At 48.4% G+C, this 14,769-nt stretch overlaps 1 protein-coding gene across 1 annotated transcript; it reads left to right on the forward strand.

Annotated features, from left to right (window-relative positions):
• The first annotated feature begins 5,571 nt into the window (after positions 1–5,571).
• LOC102506215 (CMRF35-like molecule 5) lies at positions 5,572–14,769 on the forward strand. Its single transcript, XM_014568431.2, has 4 exons — positions 5,572–5,636; positions 6,860–7,186; positions 8,739–8,835; positions 9,829–14,769. Exons 1-4 carry the CDS (start codon positions 5,576–5,578, stop codon positions 9,959–9,961), a joined length of 618 nt encoding a protein of 205 aa, XP_014423917.2. The 5' UTR covers positions 5,572–5,575; the 3' UTR covers positions 9,962–14,769.

Genomic DNA, 14,769 nt, shown 5'->3' on the forward strand with positions numbered 1-14,769 from the left:
GCTGACCGGATATTAGGTAACCGATGCAGAAGTGCTTTGAATAGTCGAGTGTGCTATTCTAATGGAAGTCATTTTCTGATGAGTGATCTGCCAAGTGCTTCTCTTGGGACCTGGTGTAGCACCAGCTTCTCTGTGGCCTTCAAATGGCAAAGGGAAGAAATAGAAAAGTGTCTTTGAAATAGATATTTCCCTGGTTTGAAGGCCTAATTTTAGAATCTTTCTCTTCTGGTAGACCTCTTCTGTCTCTAAGTGGGCCAATCATTAAAATAGGTGAACACCAGTGCCAAAGGTGCCAGCTCCAAGCGAGCCCAGATCTGTGGCCCCTGAGGTCTCAGAGAGGCCAGGCTGTGTCTTCTCTCCCTTCTTTGAATCATACTTTGTCACTCGGCCCTGAAGCAGAGTTGCTTGTCCCTCCATACATTACAGGGGACTGGTGAGGACAGCTCTGTCACTGCTGCCAGTAGCTACCCCCTCCTCAGGCTAGTCCTGAGCTCAGGTACAGGGAGAAGGTGCTTTGAGACCCCTGGCTGCCTCTCTACTGCCCCCTATCCCCGCCTCTTCTGCGCTTGGGCTCCCTTCTCCAAAGTAGACCCCTGGAGTCCTCCTAAAGTCTTACTGCTTCTGGTTCACCAGCATGCCTGGGCATTGTCTGAACCCCAGCTCTGGACAGTGGGAGCTGGAACACCTGATGTGTTTGTATGAAGTGGGAGTCTGGTGACTAATGTCAGGATGACCAGTTTCTGCAGAGCAACTAGTGTCTCAAACTGAGTTCTGTGGGCATGCTTGGGGGTCATTATCCATCTCACATAATGAGAACGTAATTATCAGCCAAACACCATGCCCTGCCTCTGGTTGCCAGGGAGATGGAATTCCTTCATTCATTCATCTATTCATGCAGCACATGTTTCCCGAGCACCTGTTATATACCAGTCACTATATTAAGTGCTGGGAATATTAAGATGAATCAGACATGGTGTTTGTCTTGGAGGGGTTTGTGGTTTTAGCAGAGTAGAGGACATGACCTCATTCTCCAGCTTCTGGTTGGGTTCAGCTAATGGGCAGCAGGAGGTGGAAGGGCAGGAAGAAAAGAAAGATGTCTCCTTGCTGGGTTGGGAATGTCTGTGTCCTGCCAAGGACCCCAGCCCCTGCTGGATGTTCCTCTCCCTCAGCCCCGCCCAGGTGGTCCTCTCCCTCAGCCCTGCTGGCTCAGGGGACTGTCTCTCACCTTGAATACCCCATTATTCTCTCACCAGCCCTGCCTGTGTGGATGTGAAGGTTACGGAGGGACCTCTTGGACCTCCAGACCCTTAATGGTGGTATTACTCACCTTCATCTTTCCAGATCTTTTCTGTGGAGTCCTCTCTCCCGTTCCAGGCTATGTTTAGCACTGCTAACCTTGTATCCCCTAATAGCTTGAAATAAAAGGAAGAGAAAGAAGTTAAAAATGAAGAAAGGAAGAAAGGAAGAAAGAAAGAAAGAAAGAAAGAAAGAAAGAAAGAAAGAAAGAAAGAAAGAAAGAAAGCAAGCCATGAGGAAGTTATTCACATGGATGAAGGCAAGTGAGTCAGCTGGCCAGGGTGGTCCTGGAGGAAGATACCAGTCAGTGGATGAGGGGCACTGGTGCTCACCGCCAAAGTAGCAGCTTGCTTTGTGCCTTACCTCCCTCTGGGCATGTTCTTCCAGGGCACTGTCTTCTCCCCGTACCAGCACCCCTTTCTCAGCCTGGTCTGTGTTGGGATTGAGTATTTTAAAAAAAAGCAATCCGTAAATGGAATGACGTGGGCAGATAGTTTCAGGTATAACCACGAGGATCTTCTCATTTCACATCCCTGACAGATACTTCACTTTCAAAATGTGAAGTCCACTACACACATGAAGGCGTTATCTGCTTGTTCTAGGGTCTGCTAAACTCAGGGCCATCTCTCCTTTCTGGACCAGAACATGCTTGATGGTGATTCCAAGAGACAGAGAATGGTGAGAGGGTCTCCTGTGAAATGTTAAATTCTCAAACACCATCTGGGTCATGACTTTCAAATTTTTTTTTTTTTTTTACCGTGACTCACAGTGAGAAATTCAGTTTACATTGCAGCACTGCCCACACGTAGAGGAAACAGAAATAAAAATTTCAGTATTTACCAGGACTCCCTGAGATATGCTCTGATCTATCTGAACATATCCTGTTTATAAGAAGAAGTCTGCTCAAGACTCACTACATTAATTTCAAGACCCACCAATAGGTCTCGACCCTCGGTTTGGACAACACAGGGCTCCTCGTTTTTGCCCTTTGCTAGAAGGTGTGAATCATTGGTGATGTTAAGCGTCCAGTGCCCCTGAGCTGATCTTGCTCACTGGGTGGTTGAAGGGAAGGGCAGGAATGACACAGGGCTTTCTGGCTGTGCAGCTTCTGGGGAAATACCTCATGCTGATTCCAGCAGGGAAAAGAGTGTTTTGACTTTCCTACGTTAAAAAAAAAATCACTTCTTTCTGGGGCCGAGACTCAAATGAAATTCAAATACAACTTCCACGTATGGTGAGGTCCACTTATAACTTTGGTCTTATTTTGCAAGTGGCAAGTTTCTCCCTTATCCAATTATGGAGAAAATCATATCTAAAAGGAGCCAGCAACCAGGACTTCTTCAGCAAAGGGCTTTAAGTCAGGGCTGGTGCAGGTTTTTGCTTCTCCTTCATGCAGACTCTTACACGGAACTTGAGATGACTTTGGCTTTTCCTGCCTGACAGCAGTGCCCTCAATCTGAATCTCACTTTTGGAAGAAGGAAACAAGCCTGCTGGCTTGGGATTTTTCCAAGCGTCACCTGTCACTCAGCCTCTGCATTTGACCAGAGTGCCACATGTGCTGTTGGATTGCTCACTCCCTCTTGGATGCTATGGATTTTGTTTTCCTGTGATTGTTTCCTGAAAGCAAGGCAGCGGAGGGGTCTTAGTGCCAGACCACGGAGGCTGAGCGAAACCAGACTGAAAGCTTCACAATTACAGTCAAGAGATTTCCATTATGTCTCCATGTTCAGTACTCTTTCCTTCTACTGTCTAATCTGCTCTTAACCCCGTCTAGTGTATTTTTCACCCCAGATCGAGTTTTCATTTCTAAAAGTTCAATATGGACCTTGTAAAATACCTTTCATGTCTCCACTTAACATGTTTAATCTTTCCTCTAGCTTTTTGAACATATGAAGTATACTTAAACAATAATTTTAATGTTCTTTTTTAAAATTTTAACCATTCTTTTTTTTCTTTTTTTAAACATTTTTTATTGAGTAATAGTCATTTTACAATGTTGTGTCAGATTTCAGTGTAGAGCACAATTTTTCAGTTATACATGAACATACATATATTCATTGTCACATTTTATTTTTGCTGTGAGCTACCACAAGATCTTGTATATATTTCCCTGTGCTATACAGTATTATCTTGTTTATTAATTTAAATGTTCTTATTTACTTGTCTGCTTCTAATATTGGTGTCAGTCCTGGGTTGGTTTCAGTTGATTGATTTCCCCCCATCATTATTGGTTGTAATTTCTTGCTTCTTTGCTTTCCTGGTAATTTTTGATTGGAAGCTAGACATTGCGAATTCTACCTGGCTAGGTGCTAGGTATTTTTGTAGCCCTATAAATATTCTTGAATTTTGTTCTGGGATGTAGTTAAGTTACCCGAAAATATTTTGATCCTTTTGAATCTTGCTATTAAGATTTGTTAGTCTAGGGCTAATTGTTTCCCACTACTGAGGCAAGGACTGTTTGAGTACTCCTCCCAATGTCCCATGAGTTATGAGATTTTCTAGTTGGGCTTGTGGGAATAGCCAATACTCCCAGGCCTGTATGAACCCCAGTTACTGTCCTCTCTAATCCTCTCAGGAGGTTGTTTCTTTGGCCTTGGTCAGTTTTCTCACAGGCACGCACTGATCAGCATTCTCTGCTGGCTACTTGCTGGAGACCCTCAGCCTAACTTGGTCTCCCTGGAATCTATGCTCTGTCCTACCAACTCAGGAAGTCTACCAGCCTTTGCTGGGGTTCCCCTTCCCTGTGACCCAGCCTGGAAACTCCCAGTATAAGACGGGGCAATCACAGGGCTCCTCTTGTTTATTTTCCATCCTCAGGGATCACTGTCCTGCTTTGCCTGATGCCCAGTGTCTTCAAACTGTTGTTTCATACATTCTGATTTTATTTTAGTTTTTTAGTTGCTCTTGTTGTTTTTAGTTAAAATAAATCAATCCTTGTTACTGCACCTTGGGCAGAAATGGAAATCCCACAAATCTGATTTTTGAAAATTTCTTGACAGCGGCATTTCAGGGTAATTGATTGCCTTTGTAATCCTCTGCATTTTGTTATAGACATTTGAGAGCATTATTCTACGAGGAAGTCCATTGGCTCTACCAAATGACTGAGTGATTTGATGGCATAAAGAGTTAAAAGCTGTGCTAAATATATATTTAGTTTTTGTGCCTAGTTCCTGACACAGAGTTTCTAAAACCCGTGCAATTTCCTGAGTGGTGAGGGTATTAGGAGCACCTTTTGTTAGTTTCAATAAGCCCCTTTCACCTGAGTAACCGCATATAAAGCATGAAGATTAGGATCTGACAGCTTATATCAGTCAAGGCCCAACCAGGACAACAGAAACCACCAGAAGTGTTTATAATGGAAGTGATGGAAATTCTGAGAAGCCAAATAGAGAACTGTGGGCACAGAGATTAGCAACAGCAGAAGATCCGGCCACCCTTAGGCTGGAGGGACAGAGGCAGGAGGCAGAGACCCAGAACCCAACCCAGAGTTGCAGAGTCACTTGCTGGAAGGTAGAAGCACAGCCAGCTTCTCCCGGGGGGCTGGTGTCATGGAGGGGACGGGAATATAGAGGAGTCACACCCACTGAGTGGGCCGTGAGGAAGCCCCCTGCCCTCCCCTGCCCCTTCCCTCTGTTGTCCTGCCAGGACTTCCCATTGGCCGAAAGCAATCAGAGCAGATTGACTTTAGAGCTTAGGAAACACAACCTGCAAAGCTCAGGTCCCTGAAACACAAGCTGAGCAGGAAAAGGAAGGAAAGGGTTTGAAAACAAGTAGGTCAAAGTTCTGTGCATAGGGGTTCCCACTCCCACTGCCTTTTTTTTTTTTTTGGTCAATTTGACCTGCACAGTTGCCTGGGTGGGTGCAACAGAGGACTGATAGCTTTAGAGCCCCTAACCATTCCTCTAAATGTAAGTAAAAGTAGAAACACTAAAGACATGAAGTAAACACTACAATTCTAAAATGAAACACCAACCTGTAGATTAAGTGTAAAGGAAGCCAACAAATTTTGCTTTTCCCATGAGGACCTTGTAACGCCTTTTATGGAAAAATCAAGTGTCCAGTTTTGTCTCTGGACCCTGAAGCTTTGCAGGAGCCCTTGGCGCTTGCTAAGTCTCATGGTTCATTTTGAGAATTATGTTTTGAAAAATCTAGAAGTGATGTGATAGCAAGGCTGGAATGGGAGGAGGAACAAAAAAGGAGAAGCAAGAACTTGGCTTTGGATCTCTAGACAACCAAGAGGGCCTAGTGCGTTATTCCTTTTGTAGATGTGGTAGAGGAATGAGCCAGCAGGGCCAGAAGATGTACCTTTCTGGGGCCTTCCTGCTCCTCTGCCTCCCAGGTGAGTGGGACTTTGGACTTGGGTGTGTCTACTCTGCCAAATGTAGGAGAAGGAGACTCTGTGGAGAGAGCCGCATAGGAGATCCGGAAGGCTGGGAGAGTCTTCCTGGAAGATCGCGTGTATTGAGCTACCTTGTTTTCCCATGTATCCTCCGTTCAGAATGGAGGAGGGGAAAATTATCCTCATGATAATTGCGCACCAAATCTGCCTTTACCTGAATTAAGGCGTGAACTGCTGTCCAAAGAGAGGTTCTACATGTACAATGGTGTGTTGTCCTTGTCAGGGTGGAAAAAGGGGTTGATTTAAGTCTAGTTAGCACAGATACTTCAGCCTTTGCTCACTTGCCTCTTAGTCCCTTTCCACCAGGTCTCTGCTGCCACCTAATTCCTCGGCTGGATAGGAAGCATCTGCCATCCGTCACAAGTCCCTCCACCCCTGATAGCCTACGTTACCCACTGCGGGGTCCTTTCTTAGAATCAAACTATTCCATCTTCAGTCCTATAATTGGGGAGAAACTCTTCCTTCCTTCCTTCCCCTATATTCGAATTCCAAATCCCGCCCATCCTAACGCTGTGTTAACTCAGGCACTAATGAAGCCTGGTCATGTTGGGTATAGTCTTAGGTGAGTCCTTCCAAGGACAGATAGGATTTGAGGATGAAACCCATTAACACATGTAAGACCATAGGACAGTGCCCAGTCCTTCTTGAGCCCTAAGTTGCTGTTAGCTGTTATAATGAGGATGGTGCTGGATCCGCACTCAGTTTTCTCTCGATCCGCACTTAATGAAGGGGTGTCAAGTCGGACTCATATATGAGTGACACCCACCCCAGGGGGGTGATTCACGAGCTATCGCCTCCAGAGATCCAGGAAGGTCAGATGGTTTGGGGAGAGAGGCTAACGTGGGGAAAGGGTTTGAGAGAAGAATGAGTATGTGTGTATTATGTAGGCGGGGGGTGGTTAATTTTCCACAGGAGGATCTTTCTGGTCTCCTAGAGAAGCAGCAGAAAGACCATCTTGTTCACAGAACCGAGGGGTACGCAGCTGCATGCATGTTTGTAAGACTAGGCGTGTAGAGGGTTGACCACAGGAGGGTGTGGTAGGGGACACCCAAGGATGGGGGGTGGCGTATCTGTTCACTCATTCAGGGTCACTGTGAGGAGCGGTGATGGGGGCTGGAGCCCAAGACATATTGGCTAAGGGTGTGTGGATTTATGTTTTTCAGGATGTTTCACTCTGAGCATCTCCAGGATCTTAAAGGGTACAGTAGGAGAGACACTGGTGATGAAGTGCCAGTACGGTGCAGGAGAGGAGGGTCACAGGAAGTTCTGGTGCCGAGGGCCCGACTGGAGAGACTGCATCCGAGTTATTGAAACGGCACACCTGGTGGGGCAGGAAGTAAGACGCGGACGAGTGACCCTCCGAGACAGCCCCACGGAGCACATTTTCCTTGTGATCATAGAGGACCTGGAGGAAGGAGATGCAGACACTTACTGGTGTGGGGTGGACAGAAGTGTCCCCTGGGCCTCGGTGGCAGTGACTGTTTTTCCAGGTAATGCCTCCCCTCCCCTCTTTGCCTGGCATGGGCTGAGGTCAGGGGTCTGGGTCTGTCTTGCGGAGAGGTGGAGGGAGGGTCCAGCCTGGCCCCAGGATGGGCTGCCCAGGCGGACCAGGAGCACACCTGTGCGTGTGCACACACGTGTGTAAGAGCATGCATCCTTTCCTGTGCATAAATGTGGCAGGTGGGATGTGTCGGGTTAAAGCTTGGGCCCTGGAGTTAGAAAACTGAGTTCAAGTCTCAGCTCTGCCACTTGCTGGCTGTGTGAGTTGGGCAAGTGACTTAATGGGCTTGTGCCTCAGTTTCCCCATTTGTAAAATGGGATTGACAATGATACTGACTTGGGAGTGGGTGTGAGTATTAAATGGGTTGAAACGTGTAAAGCACTGATCCCAGTGGCTGGTAGTTTGTTAGAATTTACTAGATGGTCGTCATTGGTACTGTCATCCAGACCAAATCAAAGCTGTGGCACACAGATCTCTAGATCCCAGAGGGGACAGGTGCTTTGCACGTAGGCTCTGGCGTGTCCTTTCGGTTTTCCTCCTCAGTCACTGAAGACATTTATTGCCTGTCTATCATGGACCAGGTGCGGTGAAGCAGGGGTTGGAGGGGGAAGTAGACAGACTCAGTCTCTGCCCTGGTGAGGCCCACAGCTGAGTGTGCCTGGAGGGGGGATGGCAGGTGTGGACTCTGAGTGGGGCCTGAGAAGAGAAAGAGGACAGCAGAGCTCGGGAACATTGGTGGGGCAGGGAATGCCTGCTGCAGACCTGAGGCCACTCACATCTGCATGGATGGCGACAGGTGCAATGCAAGATAATGGGGAGGGGATGAGGTAGGGATTAAGTGGTATTTGATGGGAGAGGTGATTACTCTAGGTTCAAGGCACACAGGAGGGCCCCTCTGATGAGGTGGCATTTAAGCTGCGTCACCTCCCCCATGCCCCAAGGCTTCCTTTGCGTCCCCAGCCCCGCCCCTCGCTCAGTCTTAGCCCAGCATGAACACATCTGTATGTGATTACTGTTACCTCGCTTGCTCGGGCCCCCACTCAGCAGGGGGCATGTGCAAATCCATGCTGGTGTTTTTCCTGTGATTTTACTTTGCACCATGTGCCTGATCTGTTTGTAGGGGTGAGGGAAAGAAGGAGGGCCTGCAACCTGCTCTCTGGTCCTCACTGGGCTTCTAGAGTCCTTACAGTGCAGGAATGTGCCAGAACCTCACCCAAAGGCCTCTTGGGGGGCTTCCTTGAGGGCTGGCCAAGGCCCCTGCGTGATCCTTCCTTTGGACCGCCCCCTACCAGAGACATCTCTTCATGCCTGGTGTGTCCTGGTGTGAGACGGGGCTGGGGACCTGGAAAGGGAGTAACACTGGGTTCCTCTTGGCTGGCCTTGGCACCTCCCTGGCCCCCAAGGATACTTCTCCTTTCTCTGTGCTGCCCCTCCCGTCCCAGGGTCCCTTGAGGAAGGTGAGATGTACAGTTTCCTAATGACAGCAGACTTTAAGCCACTGGGAGGTTGGGACAGAGAGTGATCTGTGACCTTGTCTGCAGGCTCAGTGACAGTAGCAATGAGGACCACTGAGACGCCGGCCAGCACAGGTGCCCTGGCTCTGACCAGCCACGTGTCCAGCCCTGGCCTTCCTCCCTGGTAAGAAAGGCCAAGCCCTTGCTGGGGATTCCTACTGTCCCGGCTTTGACAGTCCCCTGATGGGGATGCTGAGGCTGGGGCACCCCTGGCCCTGGTGTGACACTTTAGTACCCACTGCAGGTCCCAGCTAGAGCCCAGGGCCCCTGGTACTGGCCTCTGCCTCAGTTCTCTGCTCTGTCTCCTTCCCCACCTCTAAGTGTGAGGTCCAATGTTTGGGTTTCCATGATAGCTCCACTTTTTACCAGCAGGGCGATGACACTGGCCAAGTTACTTAACTTCTCTATGCCTCAGTTTCCTCATCTGTAAAAAGAGGGTGATCTTAGTTACTATGGATATTTTATGGCAAAATTTAGCGGCATAATGTAACCACTTACGATGTTTGTGGATTTGGGGGCAGGAATTTGGACCGGGCACAGTAGGGAAATCTGTCTCAGCTCCAGGAGATCTGGAGCCTCAGCTGGAAGACTCAGGTGCTGAGGGCTGGGGTCACTTAGAAAAGCTCTTTCACTTACGTGCTGGTGTTCACTCACCAAGATTCAACAGAGACTGTTGGCTGGACTTGCGCATGTGGCCTCTGCATGTGGTCTTGGCTTCCTTACAATATGGCGGCTGGATTCATGAGCAAGTGTCCCAGAGAGAGAGCCAGGAGGAGACTGTGTCCTTCTTATGACCCGCCACAAGCATAATGACAGCACCGCTCACAGATCCATTGTGAGGAACACCTGAGATGAACTGGGTGAAGCATGAAGCCAGTGTCCCCACAGTGAGCGCCCAGCGTTGTCAGCCACTGGCTGTTCTCTCTTCTGCTCTCCCTCCTGTCTCTCTGCCCCTCACAGGCCTGCCTCTGGGGAACAACTTATGAGAACCAGCATAGGGGCTGCTGATAGCCCATGACTGGTGTCCTGAGCTTGGGATGCAAATGTAGGATATGGAGGGGTCTTCTAGGTGACCGTGTAACAGCCTCTTTCTCCTTGACCCCATTTCCTCAACCAGGCCCTTCCTGCTCTCTGCCAGCTTCCTGTTCCTGGTCCTGCTGAAGGCTGTTCTCTTCCTGAGCTTCAGCTATGCTGCGATTTGGTTGGCCTGGCTTCAGCGTCCCCTCGAGGGACATGTCCATGCACCATGATCAGCCCAGCCCAGAGCACCTGCGGCTTCCATCCCAATGGCTCCCTGTCTGGTGACACAGATCCTGGATTCTCTGCTTCAAACTCAGCCCCGACCCCTCCCTGGGATCCAGACTCAGCCCCAACTCCTCCCTGGGATGTGAAATCGAAAATAAGTTGGACTCACTAGAGACTTTTGTGCCCAGAAGCTGAGTCACCTTTGCCAAATCCTTTCATGGGGTGGCCTGACAGAGTGGACATGGTGTAAGGACACATGCTCTGGACTTAGACAGATCTGTATTCAGACCCCAGTGGTGCTGACTTACCGTGTGGCCCAGGAGAGGCTGTTTGATGGCTCATCGTCTGTTTCTTTGATTTGTATATAACTGAGATGATACATAGAGGGCTTTGACCACACAGGAGGAGCTCCCACATGGAGTTGCCATTACAATTGCTGGCTTGGGTCCACAGCAGCAGAAAGGAGGTGGGCAGGTGAGGGACCTGGGAAGAGTGAGCCAGGCCTCCTGGGCCTCCTGCTTTACTCCAGGCACAATGGGGGAAGGTGGTTTTATCCCCAGAGGGCCATGCCCACGTCTATCTGAATGCACAGTGCTCAACACACATTCAGTAATGGGTGAAGGGGATAAAGAATGGAGGTCTTGCCTTAAAGAGCAGATGAGAGCTCCACTCTTAGGTGCAGTAATGCTGGGAGGAAGGTTTCTTTGTGACAAGTTACAAACAGAGATGGGCTCAGCTCCTTGCTTGAGGGGCAGTGGCCAGGCATGAAGGTGGCCTGACCCAGATCCAACTGAACCCTCCCCTCTCACTCTCCTTCTGTCCTCCATACTCAGTGGCCTCTGCCCCTGGGAAGGAGTTCCTTTCTCCTCCCTTAAGGTTCAGCCCTTATACCCTGGGTACAGAAGTCACATCTCAACTATTTCTCTTCTTGATCCCCTCAACCCCTAGATTTGCATGACCTCTAGAAGAAACACACATGCCTTCTGTATCTTCATCCAAGTTGGTAAAAGTTTTGAATGGGTGAGACTCAAGGTAGAGCCTTTGGGCATCCAACTACAGACTACTTACTAGGTAACATGGTCTCTTTCCTCCAGGACAAGGAATGTGGCAGGCACCCCTGATCCTGCCCCTCTAGACAGGTGTGACAACAAGCTATTAATTGGTTAGTGCATCACTTTTGGTTGAAGAAAGATATCCTTTTGATGAGTTAATTGGCGAGACAATAGATCTCTCAACTCTTAGCACCCTGAGTAAGAGGCTTCCTTTCCCTGGGCGTGCTGGAGGGCTTACAAAGACATCCCAGTACGAGTTGAGGTGAAGTGAGTGTGACTCACTAGGCTCAACTTAGTGATTTGCTTTTAATGAATAGAATAAGGCAAAGTAACAGGGTGCTGCTCCTGCCATTAGAGTACAAAACGACTCTGGCTTCTGTTTTTTTGGCTTTCACTTGTTTGCTGTCATGGAAACCAGATGTCATGTTGTGAGCTGCCCTATGGAGAGGCCAGTATGGCAAGGAACTGAGAGACGCTTTTGACCAACAGCCAGGACAGCCCTGAGTTCACTGGTCTGTGAGCAACTGAACCTGCCAACAACCACGTGAACAAGCTGAGAAACAGACCCACCCTCGGCCCAGCCTTCAGATGAGATTGCAGCCCCAGCCAATACTGACTGCAGCCTTGTGAGAAACCTCTAGGCAGAGGTGCCCACTGAACTGCACTGGGATTCCTGTGAGATAATATGTGTTCATTGTTTTAAAGTAAGTTTGGAGGTAGTTATTATGCAGCAGAAGATAATCATCATCTCAAGAATGGGATTTTCACCTCCCTCTGCCTCCTCAGGAACTAGCACAGTGATGACACACAGGAGCACAGAAATGGTGAAGTCAAGCTGAAGTCACTGGTGAATGCAGGATTACCCTACCTGGGCAGGAGGCAGAGGTGGGTAGGGGATGTCCACGTGCCCACGTTTGACATAGCTGATCTCTTTCGTTCAGTTCTCGCTTGTTTCTGGGAATCCCCGGAGCCATGACAATGACTCTCAGCTGGACTCTAAGACCTAAAACCCTGGAAAGTTCACATAGGCACTGATTAGTGATGTTATTCTTTGTGCCTGAGGCAGTGGGTCAGGCTGGACCAGGTCGTTGGTATTTTTCATGACAGCATGAAGATTCATGATGTGCACTTTGTGCCTGGTTTGTATCTACCTGATCAACCCTCTTTAAGACTCTTGAGTCTCAACTCGAGCGGGCTTCCCTGGGTGGAGACATCCCACACATGTCTCTGTAATCCGCAGCTGCAGAGAAATGCACATTTGTGCGAATCTTGCAGGGGAGGGTGACTTGGAAGTCTGCACCCCGCCCCTCTAGCCCTTGCCTGTGGATATCTCTCCTATTATCCCTGCACCGTGTCCTTTGCTGTCGTAAACCTTAGCCATGATGAAAAACTGTTGTTAAGTTATGTGAATCTTTCCAGTGAATCATCAAACTAGTGGGGGGATCATGGGACCCCTGGATCAGAGTGGAATGGTGTTTATAATGTAAAAAGAGGAACTTGTTGCTATAATAAAAAGGCAGTGTGCTCTGTCCCCCACTCCAGCTCCATTATTTGGCAGAATAACAGTCCCTTAAAGATGTGCACATTTAATCCCCAGAACCTGTGAATATTTTACCTTCCACAGCAAAAAGGATTTGGCAGATGTGATTATGTTGAGATGAGGAGATTATCCTGGATCAGCTGCTGGGCCTAATGTTACGGTAAAAATCCTGATAAAACAGAGACAGGAAGATTAGAATCAGAGAAAGGGATGTGATGATGGAAGCCTAGGTGGAGTGATGAGGGGCATGAGCCAATGCAAGAAGCCTCTAGATCCTGGAAAAAGCCAGGGAAACTGCTTTTGGACTTCTGACATCCAGAACTGTAAGAATGGTGTACGTCCCTGCTTCTCTCCATGGGACACTGAAGAGAGTGTTCAGGTCAAAGATGCTTTGAACCGTGCAGGATGTAAACCTTGCTCACAGCTGGACCAGAAACCATCCCCCAAGAGGACCTGCAGTGTGACCACAGCAGGTGGGCACAGCCTGCAGGGTAGGGCCCGAGCTGTGCAAAGCCACCCTGCTGAGAACCAAGGACAGCGTGGGATCCAGTGGAAATGGGCCGGGTGGCCGGGCCGGATCCCTCGCAGGTGAAGTGAGTGTGGGACAAGGTGTCATCAAGCTCCCCCTTGGGGCTGTGATTTGGGGTCATTTTTCTTTTTAGCAGGTTCTCCCCCTTTCCTGATATCTTCAAAGTTTAAAGGGAAGAAACAGCAGAGGAGGGAAACAGATAACAGAAAATATGGACAGGAATTGAGAGTGTGGAGGGCCGGAACTCCTAGGTGAGATGTCAGAAGACAAGGATCTGGATGTTCTGCCTTTTACTAGGTCTGTTTGTAGCTCTGCCCTTTCTGTGCCTCCAGGTGAGTGGGGCTGGGACTTGTCATTTATAGAATCTTCCCTGTGTAGGGACAGGGGATGGAGAAGAGGGGATGTGATCAAGGATGTTTGGGAGAGCAGGTAATACACAGGTCTCATGAGAACACTTACCCACCTACTCAGGTGAGTGGGAGGATGTCGAGACCATGGCTGCTCACTGGGAACTGCAGAGGTAGGGGGTGTTTTGTCAGCCCACAGGGGTGTGTGTGTGTGTGTGTGTGTGTGTGTGTGTGTGTGTATGTGTGTGTGTGTGTGTGTGTTTGTATGTGTGTGTGTGATACCAGCTACTAGCATTATGCCGCAGTCTGTGCCCAGGATTTGGCATCAATTATCTCATTTATTCTTCACCACAGTCCTTATGAGGTGGATACCATCATCCTCACGAAGAAACTAGGACCTCAGCTGTGCCAGGCAGGAAGAGATGTACCTTCTGAAGGGGCGGGAGGCCAGTGAGTTAAGGGATCAACAGCCAAGCTTCTCATGAGGAGCAGATTGTGGACAAGCCAGAAGCTTGGCAGTTATGGGTGCAGAGCCTCAGAGGAGTAGACCCCTGATTCCTGAGGCATCTGGTGAAGCCGGATCACCTGGTCACGGGGTCGGGGAGGGTGATTGGGGCACCAAAGGACAAGAAACTAAACTGAGATTGGTGAGCTTAATGAGATGATACCTGGTTTCAGGATGTCTCCATGCTTCTGTTTTCATATCTGTAAAGTGGGGATAATGGTACCCACCTTATGGCTTTGTTGTGAACTTTAGAAATAATTTGGGCAAAGCTCTCAGCACTGGGCTTGAGGAAGAACAGGGTTGTTTTTACCAAGAACCCCGTCTAACCTCTTCCGATGGCTGCAGCTCTACCATTTACTGTTTCCCTGAGATGCCCTAGGTCTTCCCCAGAAGCTCCAGATTCCATCCCCACATGGCCAGCTTACGACTTTGTTGTCAACCCAGAATATCTGATTTTCCACTTACAGAGTCCTGCTTAAGAAGAAAGACCCACACCCTTCAGTGGTTGAATAGAACCCACTGACCCGGCCACCATTCTCTTCCCCAGAATCTTGAAAGGAAGTGAGAAATAGCTGTGATGATACGAGCTTTGAGACCCAGACACTTACTTTTATTAATTAAAACCAATTATGTGTTCTCTTCCAAGAATTAACTTTAGCATTTTTAATAAATATAATAACTGTGTTATAATAAAATCATACAATAATGATTTAGACATAAATTCTGAAGTTTAACTGATTTTGTTTCCCACTGTTTTTTCCTTTATATTGCTTCTTCCTCAAACTAAAATTATTTGGGTTGATTTCTCGGTTGGGTGAAGTGTATTGAATTATTTTTTCT

This window comes from Camelus ferus, chromosome 16 (genome assembly GCF_009834535.1).
Source record: "Camelus ferus isolate YT-003-E chromosome 16, BCGSAC_Cfer_1.0, whole genome shotgun sequence".
In the NCBI taxonomy this organism is placed as follows: Eukaryota; Metazoa; Chordata; class Mammalia; order Artiodactyla; family Camelidae; genus Camelus; species Camelus ferus.

Coding starts and splice junctions, on each gene's coding strand:
- LOC102506215 (XM_014568431.2), top strand. CDS start 5,576: ATGAGCCAGCAGGGCCAGAAGATGTACCTTTCTGGGGCCTTCCTGCTC. Junction 5,637..6,859: donor CCTGCTCCTCTGCCTCCCAG/GTGAGTGGGACT, acceptor TATGTTTTTCAG/GATGTTTCACTCTGAGCATC. Junction 8,836..9,828: donor AGCCCTGGCCTTCCTCCCTG/GTAAGAAAGGCC, acceptor TTCCTCAACCAG/GCCCTTCCTGCTCTCTGCCA.